The sequence below is a fragment of the Brienomyrus brachyistius genome, chromosome 1 (assembly GCF_023856365.1).
Source record: "Brienomyrus brachyistius isolate T26 chromosome 1, BBRACH_0.4, whole genome shotgun sequence".
Lineage (NCBI taxonomy): Eukaryota > Metazoa > Chordata > Actinopteri > Osteoglossiformes > Mormyridae > Brienomyrus > Brienomyrus brachyistius.
This window is the reverse complement of record NC_064533.1, coordinates 28,746,015-28,763,354: the sequence shown is the minus strand read 5'-3', so window position 1 is coordinate 28,763,354 and position 17,340 is coordinate 28,746,015. Positions and strand designations below refer to the sequence as shown.

The following is a 17,340-nucleotide window of genomic DNA, read 5'->3' as shown; positions in this document are numbered from 1 at the left end:
ACTAATCTGGAAACTGTCTGCAACTTTCAAACGGGTTTAACTGGGCGGAGTCTGCATTCTAATGGGGACCTACAATACAGACTGTGTTTCCATTTTATGACTGTGCTTTTCAAGTTTACTGACACCTTATCGGGCCTGTTGTTTGTGTTACACGCTGTATATTGTACTTCTCATCCATTCATTAACTTGATTTTTATGGTGAAGCAAATAAGCTCGTCTTTCACCCTTTGTAAGGCTTCAGCTAGCAACCTTATGGTGTGAAGTTCATCTCGTTAACAGCTGTGTTTCCCTGCAGGTATATTAGAATAAAGCTGTGACTGATTAATTAATAATTGCTTTTGCCATTAATTCTGATGAACCTCTGAGGTATTTTTCTTACGTTCCTTTCCAATCTGTGTGCTGCGTCCAGATGTTTTGCAAACAAAAGCTCTTTCGTAATTCATAGGGTGGTGGGAGGTGGGGTTATCATGTGTTATATGGGTGTTCATGGGTAATCAACACAATGACTGACAGTGTCATAATGTGCTTCCTGAAATGTGACAGTACTTGCTTGGGTTTGCGAAACTGAACATGCAGAAAGGACTGTCCATGTAGGCAAACTCTTTGTGGCTCATCACACATTGAATATCAGCTAGTGTTCACTTTTTATACTGACTTAGATATTTCATTTGAGAGAAGATCTATTTACAGACAGTTGCATATATTCACAATGTGATGTGAATGGGTTTGAGTTCTTTTTTCCCAGATAAGTGTCTGACTGTGCTTACAGTAACACGTCATTTCCATGCGGTGACATTTAAAGCATATCAGGCAATTTAATCAAATAATCGATGCGTCTTTCACAGCCATTTATCCAGCACATGGTCCCAGTGGACATGGAACCTGTGTATAGAAGCACAGGACACACAAGGCTGGGACCACCCTGAATGAGATGCCAGCTCATTGCAGTGCACTGCACAGTCACTGACACAGTGGAGGCAATATTCACCCTGTCAGATCGCCTGGGGAAAACATGCAACGATCCTCTATGCTGCAGTAAAAGATATTAAATTCAATCCATCCATCCTTACTTATTCTATGCAACATATTGGGAGACCAGAGACTATCCCATAAGCTATGGGCACGAGGCAGCAGCCCAGGTTGAGGCAAATCAGAAACTGCCACCTTAGCATATTTTTAAACTGGGGGGAGGAGGAAATGCCGGAGAAAACCCCCACAGCTCTACACAGGTAGTGCTAGTGTAGAGACTCAAACGCTGGTCCCAGAGGTACACAGTCACAATGCTAACCAGTGCGCCACCCTGCCTTCAGTAAAATTCGGTTTATTTTTATATAATGTCTTTTACAGCGGAGTCACTCCAAGGCACTTGACAAGAGTGTGTGGCAAATGCATTACTACATCATTTATACAAACAAGCGTATGAACAGGGATGAGGGAAAGAAGGGATGAGGGAAAAAAACAGAGGAGGAACCAAATACTCCAGGAAAAAAAATCCTCTCGGGGTCCAAGGGGTCCACTGGCTGCCCGGTAAAGCGCGGTGTGAACTGTAAGCATAGTCAGAGTCCATCAGCCAGCTAGTTAATGTCATTTCATTTCATGTGATTAAATGATGTTTTTTTACTTTTGTTTGATTCGCAAATCTGTGTTATAAGACTCCTGTATCATTGCTGATTATCAATGAACAAATCACAGCACATGTGAAACAAATGTAAAATACTACAATGAAGTAGTGGTTTTGACCCTGGATATAAAAATGAACATCAGGTGAACCAGAACCTGACAGAAATTTCCATAATGTTGTACTGATGTCATTTTAATTAAGAACAGTTGTAGAATACCCAGTGCTTAAAGTGGAAAAAAGTAACCAGCTATTAGCACTGCATAACTGGTTATAAGACCTACAGTGTCACGCCCGGCTCGTCCGATCCTCGTGTGTGCCACGCCGCCTGATCATCCACGTGTGCTTCCCCGATTGTGCCCAGCTGCGTTCCATCAGTCTGATGTGTTCTGTGTATTTAGTCCGCGTCTGAGTCCGTATTCCCCAGATCTGTCGTTCGATGTTAGTTTGTCTGCCCTGTATTTTCACCGATAAAACCCCACATCCTGCATCCTCGCCTGCCAGCATCGTCCTTCCCCGCATCCTGCCTGTTCGCCAACCAGCGATCACAACACACAGCATGGTAGCGTTGACTGCACCCAGACGGTTCCTGTTGGTGGCTTTTTGTTCAGTCTGCAGCAGCACTGTTGAGTAATACCATCTCATTCCTTTTTCTAAACCAGTGACTTTTCTGTGTTTGCTGGCTTGAATTGCTCACTTCTAGTCCTTTCACAACATCAGAATGGGGTTTTTGTCTCAGTGCTGATTTGGCCTGCTGAAAACTTAACGATTCTCATGCTTTAGTCTGACTTAGACTTGCTAATGTGTCCCAGGTCCTCGTCTTGTTTCATGACTCAGCTCTGCTTCAGCTCCAGTTGATGGACTGAAATTCTGCTCCAGAATTTTCCGATTCATGAGCAAAATTTATTGTTCCTTCAGTGATGGCGAATCATCCGGGTCCTGATACCTTTCCACTGGAAAGATTTTTATAGGATGACCACTTCAGAGATGACTCACTGTTGACATTCTCCAGTATGGTACTGAGTGGGGTTTGGTGAGTCACAGGGAAACATAACCCTTTCTAGGCTGAGAGCTATCAACAGGTTCCTTCAACACTCTTCCTCAACTGGTGGGTCGTGACCCCAAACAGAGTCGTGGGACTATTTTCATTGGACCATGGTCTGTGGTTAAAAAATAAATTTTATCTATCTATCTGTCTATCTATCTATCTATCTATCTATCTATCTATCTATCTATCTATCTATCTATCTATCTATCTTTTTTATTATTATTTTGACGCAAGAAAATATTGTCACTGCTGTTCTATCTATTATTGCTGCACAGTCAATCATTTGTACTGTTTTTTTTTTTTGTGAAACACATTTGGCAGTAAATTTTATAGATTTGGGTTGTGAGTTAATGACCAAGAGAAAATGTGGGTACTGAGACTGAAGCGGCTGAGAACCTCCGATCGGGAGGTCTTCAGAAATTTCCTTTGGTCATGGCATGATTTGTCTACAGACCCTGTGTGTTGACAGCTTCACTCACTTGATGGTATGAACAAATATTTATAAAGGACAATCCTGGCTCAGATCAGTCTTGACTGTTCCAAGCAGTTGACTATACTTATCCCTTTATTTGTTTTGAGGTAACTAGGGGGGCAGTGACCTTTTTCTTTTTTTGCATCCGGAAGGCTGCATGACTGATCCCCTTGCATACCAAGCAAGAATCATCAAACCTGCATACGCAGTGGTGCGTGCGGTGTACATTTAAAGCAGCTTGTTGGCGCCCTCTTGTGGTAATAAAAATACCGCACAAAATGTAAATATTTTATTGAGTAATTTTATTAGAACAAACAGAAAATGCAAATTGCCATTATGTCAAAAAAGTGAACTGGCCCTTGATGAATTCAAGGCCATTCAAAGAGGAGAATATTCTTCATATGAATATGCACAAATTTAATATTTGACTTTAGAACATAATTTAAAATGTAAGCACAATATGACAGAACATTCTATTCTTCTGGCAAAGACTGACAGATCCTGAGACTTCTCATTGATGGTCACATGCCAGGATTGTTTTAGTGGATCAGATTAATGCATGCATACTTGCTGTGGATCCTGCTGGAAGATTAATTCCATTTGGTGCTTGGGACCAGTCAGCTATCAGTAGGAGAGATCAGAGGGGATGGGAAGCTGTTTTATTGGTAAGTAGTTTGATTTTGCAGGAGAAGAGACGGCCATGATATGGCATCATAATCAATAGATATGAGGCAGAGAAGACGGTTAACATATAATGGAAGCGGTCAAAGAGATAATGCAACAGCTAATGGAGTGATTACACACATTATTAGAGTCACAAAGCTGACTGCTTGGCTCACAAAGAATTTATTATTTAAGGAGTAGATTAGAGAGGAATGTCACTAACACACTGGGGCAAGATGACAAATGCTCGTATAAATAATGCATTTTATAGAATGCAAGCATAAGGGGTAAAGCATTTGATGTCCATTCTGTGGAGCATTTAAATAAGTTGCCACTTAATCTGTCAGCCGAGTAGAGTTCAGGGACAGAATTATAATATGTTTTCCAAAACAAACAGAGACACCAGAGAAAAGATCAACTCTCCAAACTGCATACACTGACAGGGCCAGTCCTGTCACCCTTTTCCTCTTTAAAAGGCTGGTCTCTGTGAACTCTGAGCTCTGCTGATCACGATCAAGGTACTTTGGCTATAAGGCAGTCAGGCTGCATTCTGCCCAGGACAAAAATAACAGGCGCAAAATCGGGAGAGCCGCTAACGGAAGAAGCAGAAAACCAGAGCAAATCCAAACAAAACCAAGAAGGACAAGTGGACAACCACGGCCGCCAAAGGTGACCTGTGAAGTTTAATATGCGCAGAATGTGGCGAGAACAGTTTTGCTCAGAGTAAAATCTTAGTTGTAACTAAGATCTTCAACTGACCATGTGACAAACAGGCTTAACAATCAAAATTCCCACTGTACACTCTCAGACAAAAAGGGTAAAAATTTATGCCTTTGCTTGTCACTGGGGCTGTACCAGATGAGGGTACTTGTACTTGTACTTGTACTTGTATATACATGCACCCACTTAACAAGATGAGAGCTACTTCTACATAGAAAACTATGTTGGAGGAGTTAGTAAATGTACCCTGGTTTCTAATAATCTAATCTAATAATCTAATAAGTTGACTTGTAAGTGTAATAAGTGAGCTACGTATTCGCTCCTTACAGTCTTCTAGTAGCTTAAAGAGATACACTTTGCATTAAAATACATGTATTCCTCAAATACTTCACTTCTTATACCATTTAGTATTTTGCCTTTATATCACCTCATAACAGAAAAGGGTCAATTTCCGTTATGTTCATTTGCTATACTATTCATTATGAACTATTTACTGCTTCTGCTAATATAAATATCCATCCACGATGCACGATATGTCAGGTAACGTATATCAGTATTGGCCAATGATAACTGCTAAAATAATGGAGATGACTGCATTGGACGATTAACTCTTTTTCCATATTGGAGGATGAGGGATTTTGTTACTTGCTAGTGTCTGGAAAGTTAGCGCAATATAGCTGTTGTCTCACTGTATTACATGATGTGGTTGCTAAAAACACACGATCTCAAAAAGTAATGTTGCCAACATCAGTTTTACTGTAGTTTTTTGGTAAACAGTTCATTTTTATATGAAAGACGTAATATCATAGTTTTACACCAACATGAAGATCATTTAAACACTATTTTCTTTGTCTACCTAAGACCTTCTCAGTTCTGTATATCTTGAAATGTATTTAGATAACTTTAATTGTGTTTAGCTTTTCAGATATTCAGGATGCAGATTCAGGTTCTTTGTATCAGTGAAAATCATAATTTTAGCTCAGAGAAAAGGACTGAAGAGGAAATTCACTAATGAATTTATAGTAAGACTTTGGAAGTCAGATGGAAATGACAGCAACATATTTGACTGAGAGGCTGCAGAATGGATCCGTACTTTACTGAAATACTCCAAAACCCCTATTACAGCAGTAAAGGAAGTTACCAGTGACTGGGCTACTCATATAAGGTACAATGAGCGCAATTAAATGCTTGTATAATCCTTTATCTTAAAGAAAACACCAGTCCCACAGATGACTGTAAGTATTATTTATTTTAAACATGTAATAAATTGTCCTGTCCTTCTCCCAGCGGGCTGCACGGATCCAAACGTGTCTGTATGGTAATTTGCAGAAATTTCTATTGGCATCATGGTCTCAGAAAACAGCAACTACAGAAAATGCCAGATGCAAATATCCTTCAACTGATGCTCAGAATCCTGGAGTGAAAGAACTAGTCAGGTAAGATGTGAATCACAGCAAATGACCCAAAGACCAAACCTGTATTTTCAGTTCAGCGTTTGGGTTGCTTCAGAGTGTGTGTGTGAGGTGCTGATTGAGGACCCTCACTCACTGCATTCATGATCATGATCACAGTGGCCTGGTCATCGTGCTACGGCAGGCAGCGCTGGACCCTGTTCATACGCTGCCATTCTGCTGACTTCCAGGCGGAGCTGTACATGTGGGAGAGAGGAAATCGTGAGGGTTATGCTCTCTCTCAAACACTCAGAGTAGGTCAAAGCGATAAATAACAAGTGCCGTACCTGAGGTGCTGTGAGGGACTGACAAGCCCTGGGACACGGTTACATGGGACAGAGGAATGTCGTCCTCAATGCTGGCCTCCCTCATGCGGAGTGGGCACTGCAAGGTGACGTGGGCTTTGGGAACGGCGTGCAGTAGAAGCAGCAAATAGGACTGTATGACCAGCACCACCGCCTGTGCCCGGTCATCCCAGATGGAGGGCAGGCCAAGCTTCGTGCTCCCATATAGAAAATAGGTGAGCCAGGCGGCCCACAACAGTGCGGAGGCCAGGCAGGTGAGGAGTAGCCACACAGCACTGCGTCTCAACTGTGGCTGCCCTCTGCACAGACCATAGGCCACACCCTCAGTATGATTAGGAGGTCAATTCTGAAAGGGCCATAGTGGGCAATTTAAGCAGGGCATTGGGATACATTCCTAATCTTTTAAAAGATGTCTATGGATCTTTTATGTCCTCAGAGAGCCAGGATATCAGTTGTACATCTCATTTGAAGGATGACATCATTTTTTTGCAGCAGTGTCCCTGTCACTGCACTGGGATCCACACAGACCAGATGAGGTAACCTGTGGGCCACACCAACACCTGTTCCTATGTCATTCCAGCATTAAAACACATGCCACTACAGCACAGATACTTAACCATTTATAATTACACAAAAACGAAAAAGCCCAGTGCCTCGGTATGTCGAGGGTCAGCTGACATACTGCCTTCCTGTGGTCTTTCGCCTTCTGTGTTTCAACAGTGTCCTGCTGGGTGACATCCTGTCCCTGTCATGTGGACACAGGCTCGCAATGACAGCTGGCCTCAATCCTACAAACCTGAAGATTGCCGCTTTTTCTAATAACACCTCTGCTTCCCCATGGGGATCTTTAGCTATATCAAAGCCAGAGATGATACAGATTTAGTTTTAAACTCTAGAGAACAGCAAACTACTCATTGCACTTATTACGAAAATTAATTCCAACGCATATAATCAGTAGTAGGCATATGACAGGACAAGCATAACAATTTTATAACAAAGAGGAATATGCAGCCTTCAATAAGGTTTTATCCCTTTAAAAATTTGCTAGAGATTTGTAGAGTTTAGCCACTGACTTCGTCTAATTAAATGGGTACTTCTGCTCAACAGACAGACTTATAGTTCATACACGGTCATACCTGTACACACACAACCAAAATTCAGGAGAGATGGGGCACTGGCTATCGGGGGGGGGGGGGGGGGGGGGCAATCAGCAAGTGTGGTTATGGGGTGAAGGAAGTTTCCAGAAGACCGGTGCTTCTTGCTGCTCAGTGACCCTCTGGTAGTTCTGGCTGAGCTTGGCTGTGGGTGTGGCACTTAGTATACTATACGTTACATCCTCTCTTTACAGCTTCGGTAAGGAGCCAGACAGCTAAATTCTGACATGCTCTTGAGCTTTTTCACACAGACATGAAATTCCTATTTAATACCCTATATTAATGGGATATAATATTAGTCCCGGTGTGGGCAACTAAGGTGGGGGTCTTATTCCTGACAGCGGCATCCAGTTGAGCCTCAGTGTCAGACTCCCTGTCCCTGGGGAGGCATTCAGCTGAAACCGCTGAACTGCACTTACGATATATTTTGACATTCCTGACTATTGAGTTGCCAATAACAAGCAGCTCATCAGCATCACATGTACCATCGGAAAAAGAGAATCTTTTTTTAACCTTAATTGGTGAGCGATGTGCTGGGTGTTTTAGCTTTGAGGTGTCAGACCTCAGCATGATGCTGAGCTGGGTCTGGATGTTCTGCACTGTATACTGGACAGACCATGCCAGCTCAGTCCTCGGCTTGTTTACCATCTAATAATGCTAATTCATGCCTCCAGCATGAAAACATTGTTGCCCAATTCTGCAGTAACAAATAAGTATTGGCACTTAAAACATTCCGTAATGTCATTCTTTTTACAATTTGACTTATGAAACTGAGAGGTTCTGTTCTGCTCTGTTCTGTTCTGTAATCGGAGGCTGAATCCCATCCTCAGCAGAACAGTCACATTTCCATTGGCTCCTTGAGCATGGCGCTAGCCAGGGGTTCCAGATAAATGGCTGACCCTACACTCAGACCCCCGGCTTCACTCTCAGCTGTACGTGTTTGCACGTCTCAAAGGAGGGAAAGGTGGGATTTACAAAAAGGTAAAACTCCAATGTGCCTGTGCAAATGGCAAACAGAGCATCATTTTAAATCTCTTTGCTGGAATGATTAACCTGATGTGTAACAAATGAGTCATTTTCTGTAATCAGGGTTCAACTGGTCAGACATGAAGTTGGTTTGCAGGAGTGATGATGTAGTCCTGGTTCTTCTATAATTGACTCCTGCTGTTATTAAGGGTCTGCGATGGATTGGCGCCCCGTCCTGGGTTGTTCCCTGCCTTATGCCCATAGCCTCCAGGATAGGCTCCAGAGCTCCAGTAACCCTGAATAGGAAAAAAATGAATTTTTGGATGGATGGATGGATAGATGGTATTAAGGACTGTTATTCTGCTATTAGCAGGAATCACTTGAGCTTTGAGTCATGACAGGATAAGTATCCTGGTGTGGATTACAGGTGGTCAGGACCCTGCTTACTAACACTGGTTACTGTAATGACACTAAGATTCTGTTGACTGGCAGATTCTATACAATACATCTAGGTGTTGCAGGCAGCTGTTGCTAAAGACACCCGAGGATCTCACTGAAGGATCACATTCCCTTTTATTCCCAGGTCCCTGCGCACTGCAGTCTGCAGACGCATCATCAGTCGGTGGCTGTGGTCCAAGCACTGCCAACATCCTTTCTGCAGCAGCTGAGAGAAGACGATGTAAGGCACATATAGACATGCCCCACAGCTTTAATAAATATCCCAGAATACAACAGAGCAGTAATTACTCCTGGTGTTTAAGAGGCCTCCTGTCGTTATACAGGATCTGTCTCTCTGCCTGCCTACAAAGTTGCTTGCAGCTTCAGCCACCCATTCTCTCCCGAAACGTAATTGGACAATGCAATCAGTGCAATCATTACTGGCTGGACTTCATTACTGGGGCTCGCCGCTGTGTCTGCGGACATGCTGATGGCTGCCATGGTGATGAAAAATGACCCAAAATCCAGGCAAGACAAATTGTAAGAGGTAACAGGTGAGCTTAACTCAATAAGCAAAAATGTCACTGCTCGAATGATGGTCGGTCATCTAAGCCAAGAACAGCTGTCAGAGAAAGAGAATCAATCAGCGGTGATTTAGGATCCATCCATCCATACTTTTCCAGAACAGTGTTACAATGAGCATAGATAACAGGAAGTACAGCACACACACAAGTTGGATGCCTTGATTGTGAGTAATATACAAAGATGGGCACAGAATAAATCTGTACAATGGAGATAAATGGATACAATAAGCTGAATTCTCTTTCATTGTAGTAAGGAAATAGAGGTCTATATAAGTTATATATATATATATATATATATATATATATATATATATATATATATACTGTATATACACACATATATATGTGTGTGTATATACCTCATGTCATGTATTAAAATGCTTTTTGTTTTAGCGTGTATTTTATGCAGATTATATGAATTTGCAATATTTGTTGAATCGTAAGTAAATGATTTCTGACAACGATTCTGATGCAGTCAGACGGCCTTAATTGCATGTTGTTAGTATGCTAGGTTATTTATATTTCATTAGCTGATTGAGTAACTGAACTGGAATTTCAGACTCAGTAAAAATCATGACAGAGTGTGAAAGGAAGGCTGAATATTGTTGTGTGAGAAAGGCAGGCCGAATGTGTCAGCACACGCTGCTCCTGTATTCCGGGATGCTCACAGCCAGCATTTTCTGGCCAGATGTTACATTGTCATCAGCAGCCTAGGGCAAAGTATCTGCCGTCAATTCAGGGCTAGAACTGGCTGTCAGTTTGCAAAGGACTGTACAGTATGATAAATTGTGCTGTGCCATCAACATAGATGTTATATTAAACTAGAATACATTTATTTTGTAATAAATTGTCATTTAGGCAGAATTTCTCTTTAAGTTGGGGAGGATCCTGTTTGATTTGTCATGGTTTGACTCTTACCTATCACACAGATCCTTCTCTTGGGGTGCAGTGGTGTAAAGGTTACATCTGGTAAAAACTGGTGTGCCTCAAGGTTCAGTCATTGATTCCCTATCTCTTCTTCCTGAACATTGTCGCTTAAGGTTCAATCATCCAGTCACATCATCCGACACAAAGTCAAATATACGTGTATATGCAAAATGCAAATATATGTAGATACACAAAAGTTTTATCCAGTTTCTAGTTTGTGATATATGGGCTACTAGTAGCTCGCAGTCAACACATTAATGACCATCGGTGTAAGAGCTACTGCTGACCTGATGTAGGTTCTCCTGAATATGTTTGTATAAGAAGTTTCCAAACAGATGTTATTTTGGTGTTGTCAGTGTGCTTGACATGGCTTGTGACAGCAGCCTCAGGCCCTCATTTTGGCTGTGCCTGGGCTGCCCTGCCAGATGCCAGCCCCAATCTGATTATCTGTGTGCGCGACACGACTGGACTGGCATGGCAGCAACTGAAGAACCCTGTAATGGTCGTACTTGTGTTGCCCTGCCAAATGCCTGCACCAAGGTGACTAGTGACCAGAGTACTTAACCCTCAGGAGTCGATGGCATTGTCAGCGTATCTGTCTCATGTATTTCAGTTCATAACTCGCTGAAATCTTATTGTAGAAACATGAAAAAAAAAACACTGATTAAATCCGTAATCTGTCTTCTTTTCAAAACGCCATTTGTTGGAAATATTAAAGTTGTTAAAATTAGGTTAAATCGGCAAAAAAGTAAACCGTGTCACCTTTCTGTGTTTTACCTGCATCGGGGGAGTGTAGTGCTGCCCTCACCTAAAGATCGCTATTCACATTCTAAATAGCCGCATTTCCGCGTATTCACATCATATTCGCATGGTAATTTGATGAACAACGCAACAGCGAAACGAGATCCAGGTACATCCCCATCAGCCCCATAAAAAGGGGGGGGGGGGGGGGGGGGGGGGATGTGGCCAAGTGTGATTGGCTCATGCATCATGAAAGTTGCTACATATTCAATGAAAGGAGCCCAAAGATAGTGACATGAGTTAGGTTCTTCCTTATTTATTTATCCAACTAAATGTTGCAACTGCACAATTTAGTCATCTTCATGTAGCCAAGATTTTGGTGATCAGATATCTGGGATCAAAACAAACTGCCACCATTGCTTACTATGTACTTTTATAATGTTTCTGCAAGTGTTCCAAACTGCATTTTGCAATGTCTATTCTTTGATGTCAAATTACAAACTTCACATAAATCTGACATATTTACAAAGTACACTAAGATTAAGATGAGTTTAATGCCAAAACAAGTATATAAGAAATAATTTATTTGCCATGAGTTAATTTTATGATATTGAATGAAATGTGTGACCATGCACCAGTCAGTGAAAGTGTGTTCCCTACCCCTAGACCCAAGAGGGTTAATGTTTCCTCATTTTTATCTGTTGCATCTGTTACAGATGGCAATGTAAAAAACACATTTCATCTTGTGCTTGTTCCTGTCACTTTCATGTTTATTTGTTTTCTTCAGTCATGCTGAACTGTAGGTGTCTTGCTGGATGTTCCCCAGCCTATACTGTACAGCAGTGGGTCGCCTCCAGGCCTCCTCACACCAATGAGCAGGATATGTGATTAGAAGATGGATGGATGGATGGATGGATGGATGGATATGCCCCTAACAGGAGTGTAATGGACTAAAGCAGCTCTTACTTTCATGCATGATATCACAACCCATCCTGTCCATCCCCTAGTATGACCAGCAGCTGGTCCTCCGGATTCCTTCTGATTCTTTCAAGGTGTGTCTTTCTCATGATCCAGAACCCCATTGTGCTAACCATTCCCACCTGCATCATGTCCGCCCCTTGTGAGTCCCATAAATCTGTGCTTCCCTGCCCTGTGTTCCCCAGTCCAGTCATTGAAGTCAGTCCCTTTGTTGCCTGTGCCCTTCCCAATACTTGTCTTCCTGTTTTGACCCCTTGTAGTCCAGTTTATTTCCCTGTCCCTGTTTCCACCCCAATAAAGCCCCCTTTTTTCATCAAACGTCTACCTTCGGGTCATGACAGAATGACCAGACTCTCGAAAAACCCCAGCAGCCTGCACCTCCACTCCGACTTCCAAATTGCCCTTTATCTGGCAGACCAGATACTCCATGTCCCTTAAATCCAGGACCCAAAGGGGTTACTAGTGCTGTGGGAGCCACCGTCCCTCTAAGTGGAGTGGAGGAGTAATCCCACAGTCTGGAGGATCCCCGTGGCCGAAAGCCTTTTCTGGTGTGCGGGGAACGTGAGATAACCCAGGAAACAGATATCCCGAAGGTTTGGCATTTGCTGGCCAATGTGCGGGGGATAGTCGAGTGTGAGACCACCGTCTGTAGCCACAGGAGGAAGAAGTGGAGGAAGCTGGTTCTGCCAATGGCTGCCGCCTCACCTGACCCAATACCTACTGAGCCCTGTCCAGGGGAAGCTGCCACTACTCCTCCAGATCCCTGCTCAGGAGAGGCCTCTGCCACACCTCTGGATCCCTGCTCAGGAGAGGCCTCTGCCACACCTCTGGAGCCCTGCCTAGGAGAGGCCTCTGCCACACCTCTGGAGCCCTGCCTAGGAGAGGTCGCTGCCACACCTCTGGAGCCCTGCCTAGGGGAGGTCGCTGCCACACCCAAGCCTCCAGAATTCAGCCCCGAAGGGGCCGCCGCTCTTCCCAAGCCTCAAGAGTCTAGCCCACAGGGGCCCAGTTGCCCGGTCTTGCCACTGCTGTGCCCCCAGAGAGGGCCGCTCTACCTGCACTCCAAGCTCCTGGCCCAGAGAAGACTGCTCCGCTCGAGTCCACGGCCCCCATCTCAGGAAGGGCCGAATTACCTGTGCCCAGTCCCACAGCAGCCGTGCCGCCTGAGCCTCCCCCAGTGACGCTGTTCTAGGTATGTCTGGCCTAGGTGAGACTACACCTCTGACTAAGACACCACTCTAGGCTGTGCTGGCTGCTGTCTCACCTGCCGTCATGCAGGGAGCCCCAGTGGTTGCACCAGGAGTCCCGGCTTCACTCTGCTCATCCCCTGGTGCCTTTCCTATACCCTGCTCGCCTCCTGGTGCCCCGGCTGCACCCTGTTTGTCTACTGTCATTCCGTAGGCTCCCCGTCTCCTACTATCCCATCAGCTCCCGCCTCATCTTCAGCAGTCCCACAGGCACCCGCCTTGTCTTCTCATGTCTCACCGGTACCTGCCTCGTCTCCTGGTGTCCCACTGGCACCCACCTCATCTCCTGCCATCGCCTTGGCGGCCTCTTCGCAGCCCCTTCATACCTTGCAGGTCGCCTCCAGACTGACTACTGCCTCCCTGATCACCGCCAGGCTGACAGTCGTTTCCCTGGTTGCCACCAGGCTGATTTCCGACTCCCCAGTTACCACCTGGCAGAGCTGGATTGGCCCAGAGGGACCCACACTCCCATTCTCTCGGTAGGGTGACTCTGTCTGCTCGGGGAACACCTGCTCCAACTCTGCAGTTTCCCTTGATCCCTCCTGCTCTGGCTCCGCTGGCCCTCTGAGGCCCTTAGACCCTGTTGCCTGACGGGCCCCACCTTGCCAGTGATCAGGCCCAGGAAGATCGCTGCCCAGCTCCTGGAAGACTCCCCCGCCATTCTCCACTTACCCCAATCATATCTTGGTCCCTGTCCCTTTGCCCTGTCCTGCTTTTGTTTTGCCCTGGCCTGTGTCCCCTATTGCTCCCTCCAGTGTTTCTGTCTCTGTCTCCATTGTCTATCTGCCTGTCTGCCCTCTCCTGGGGTGTGTTGTTTTGGATGTCCCTCATGCCACCCGTCTGGTTCCTGGTCCTACCCCTGCCTGTGCTACACCCCTAGTCATGTTGTGTTTCCTGTCCTGTAGTTGTGCTCCTCATGTCTTTCCTAGTGTTTGTTCTATGGAATTAGTTTTGTCCTGTGTTCCCAGTCTGGCCCTGGTCTTATTTTTCATATTTTCTTGGTGGTTTGGTCTTGGACGCTTCTGTCCAGTTCCGGGTCCTGTCTGGTGTCTGTCCCATGTACTTCGTCAGTCCGGTCATGACTTGCCCTGTCTTTGGTACCATCTGTCCCATCCCAGTCATGGTCGTGTCTCACATGCCTGGAGTGTAGCTTAGGAATTTTAATATTTTTCTAAATAATAAGTGAAAACCCACCCTGATTGTATATTACAGAAAATCTTACCAGTGCCAAAACTTATCGATGCTCAAAATTTTAACTCTCGGATTTCTTCTGAATTCATGTACATCCTCAATTCAATAACACTTGTTGTCATCTCTTTCTAAGCTTGTCTAATACAATCAATGTATCTTCAAATAGTAGGCTGCAGGTTCACCACAACACAGTACTGGATATGTTATTGAAGATGGATGGATGGATGGATGGATTGATAGATTAAGCAGATGCCCTCAGTGTTAGTGCAATAAATCTATTTTAAACACAAAACCTGGGTTCATCAGCCCAGTAAACAACACAAGCAGATGACTCATAAGCAACACAATCCTTTGGCTGTCCCTTGTTTTTGTCATTTGCATTACTGCTAAAATGTTAAATATTTATTATTTATGAATAGGGATTTGCATAAACAGGGAATTAATGTCACAATGTCATCCTCTATTTGTATGTCCTAAAGGACGCCCTAAGGTTAAATTGCTGTTTGTTGCAGGCCTATCTGTACATGGACAAAAGTATTCATGGGAAGACACTTTTGTTATCGCAGCAAAACATTTTGACTAGAAAAGAAAAAAAAAAGTATGTCAGCCGCATTTTAAAATACCAAGTCTGAGGAAAAAAAATTTGCATTTTGATCAAAATGTCAGAAATCGGAAGGATCGTTATCTTACTGGAATATTAAGAGCATAAGTGATTAAAGAATAAATCGTATATGCGATTGCTGAAATGTGAAATCTAAAATCTTACAGAAGGTTCCATGTCAAGCAAGAAAAAAATATTGTTATAGACCCTACAGTGAATAGAGGAAGCAAAGATTAATAAATGAGCAAATTTAAATGAGATACTTTTACTTAACTCTGGTATTTGATTAACACCTAGATTGTCAGTTTATTTTGGATTAAATTATTTGATTAATTGACATCAAATGATGACACAACTTACAAACTGATTGACATGTTATGTTTCAGTGGTGTTCTTGTGTCATGAAAAATAAAAGGCTAACAGTAACATATTACAGCTCATTTGGAATCCATTTCAAAGGATGAAGCTCGTTGTTTTTCCTGTCCAAATATCTGAACGCATTGCCTTTTCCATTTTCAAGTACTCGTTAAATACTTCATCTGGCCAGCAGAGGACCTGTGATCGTTTCGCATCTGAATTTGACAAAGTGTATAAACAGTATATATATTACATGTAATCCCTGGGATGGTTCCTCCCGGTCTAGCTCTGCTTAACAGTACCTGGTCTACACATCGGTAGACATACAAAAAAGTATAACGTTTATAAATAACCCTGCTGAGCTTATATAGGTCTGGCTGCAGTGCAGCATGTATAAAGAAATATTGCCCTAATATATTTCTAAAGGGAATGGACGGGATCGTCTCGTGTTTTGCCGTTCTTGTTTATTTACTGGTTTGTTTGCATATTCTTTTTTTAACATATGGGGAGAGCGGGTTTATTTCCGACGACTCCTATCCCCCTGCGGGGTGCGGGATGACGCCAGGCTCATGGGCGTGGCCTGAATGTGCCGACCCACGTGTTGTGCAGGGGATGGGATGATGCTTCAGCTGGGTGGCTGAGGCGCAGGTTCCGTCTCCGCAGCGCGGTCACCGGGGAGCCGCAGCGCCGCCGGATCTCCGCTCCTTGAGAAAATGAAGATTCGCCGAGTCGGATCGCCGGCCTGATTCGTTCGTCCTTTTCCTTCTTTGCTTATGAACGATGGAGAAATACTCAACAGAATTTTCCGGTGACCATCAGCTCTTCCCCTGCGTGTCCTGGGTGATGCTGCTACTGTGTATGAGAGCAGGGACGACAACAGCTTTTGTGAACTTGGGCTAAAAAAAATAAATCGTAAAAACATCGGCGATCTGTTCAGTGGATATACAGCCATCCTCCCGCATCGCTTTAATTTCACAGTCGCGAAACAGCAAATGCACGCAGTGCCGCTGTCTCTGTGCCGATATTATGGTGAATATTCCAGCGTTCGCTCCTTACTGGCCCCTCGTCCGCTTTTTGGTGCCGCTGGCAATAACAAACATAGCCATCGACCTCGGAGAGCAGGCAAGTATGGGTTACTGTTTCTGCGCCGAAATAACCTTCACTGGGTACGTGTGTCGGATGGATGCGTGCGTTTGTGAAGGATCCGCTCCCAGTGTCACGCTGCGCTATTATTCTGTTTTCAGGCATCATGCAACCCGTGACGTTTTCGGGGAATAATCAAGCACCAGTCCGCAAATCCATATGCGGCTGATATAGTTGTTTTCTTACCGTCCTGTTCCTTTCATGGGATGTGGAAGATGACTTAAAGCTTAGTGGGGGGTTCTGTATTTTACAATGCTAAGGAAGATGGCTTCAGCTGCTCAAATCTCGACCCGATTTATTTTGCACCGTCTATTTCCAACGCCGTGCTGCCTTAAATCGTGTTGGGTTACTGTGTCCTTAAGGTAAACTAGGCATTTACGCATTTTGCTATTTTGTAAACTTGAATAAAACAGTAATAAAGCACTGATAAACGTTCCTTCTCTTCCAGAAGCAGTATGCTTTGCAAAAGCAAGCATGCAGACCTACAGCACACTAGATCACACATTGCATAAGTACAAATTAGGCTGTACTGATAGACTTGTTTTAGGCGGCACCGGGATCTTGATTTAATATTAAACTAGCTGGGGCATAACTTGAAGTAGACTCGAAGGACCAGTCTAACTGTTCATCAAATGCTTTGATATGCATACGTTTTTTTTTTTTTTAATTTTACAGAAAAGCGTAGATTATTAAGGACTGGACCTTCAGTATGCACGCAGGTGAATTACAGCCCGGA

General features: G+C 43.9%; 1 protein-coding gene and 1 long non-coding RNA gene across 19 annotated transcripts in view; one reads left to right on the top strand and one right to left on the bottom strand.

Moving 5' to 3' along the window:
• Positions 1 to 1,305: 1,305 nt before the first annotated feature.
• On the bottom strand, positions 1,306 to 2,130 carry LOC125749403 (uncharacterized). The gene is made up of 2 exons (XR_007399873.1): positions 1,903 to 2,130; positions 1,306 to 1,544 (listed from the first exon to the last, which is right to left on the bottom strand). It is a non-coding gene; the product is annotated as an uncharacterized LOC125749403 (long non-coding RNA).
• A 2,121-nt stretch (positions 2,131 to 4,251) lies between these two features.
• The window catches only part of LOC125736383 (progressive ankylosis protein homolog B), a 40,577-nt gene continuing 27,488 nt past the window's right edge, over positions 4,252 to 17,340 (top strand). The window contains exons 1-6 of one of the 18 annotated variants that reach the window (XM_049006313.1): positions 4,252 to 4,470; positions 5,439 to 5,686; positions 5,809 to 5,957; positions 8,244 to 8,395; positions 8,981 to 9,076; positions 9,180 to 9,389. Coding sequence is in view for 2 of the 18 variants with exons in the window: in XM_049006320.1 (XP_048862277.1) it covers positions 16,488 to 16,583 (96 nt within the window). In the remaining 16 variants the exon portion in view is untranslated. Of the gene's footprint in view, positions 4,471 to 5,438; positions 5,757 to 5,808; positions 6,814 to 8,243; positions 9,077 to 9,179; positions 9,390 to 16,059; positions 16,584 to 17,340 lie in introns of those variants that run through there. The other 17 variants (XM_049006306.1, XM_049006305.1, XM_049006307.1 and 14 more) reach the window with 17 other exon arrangements.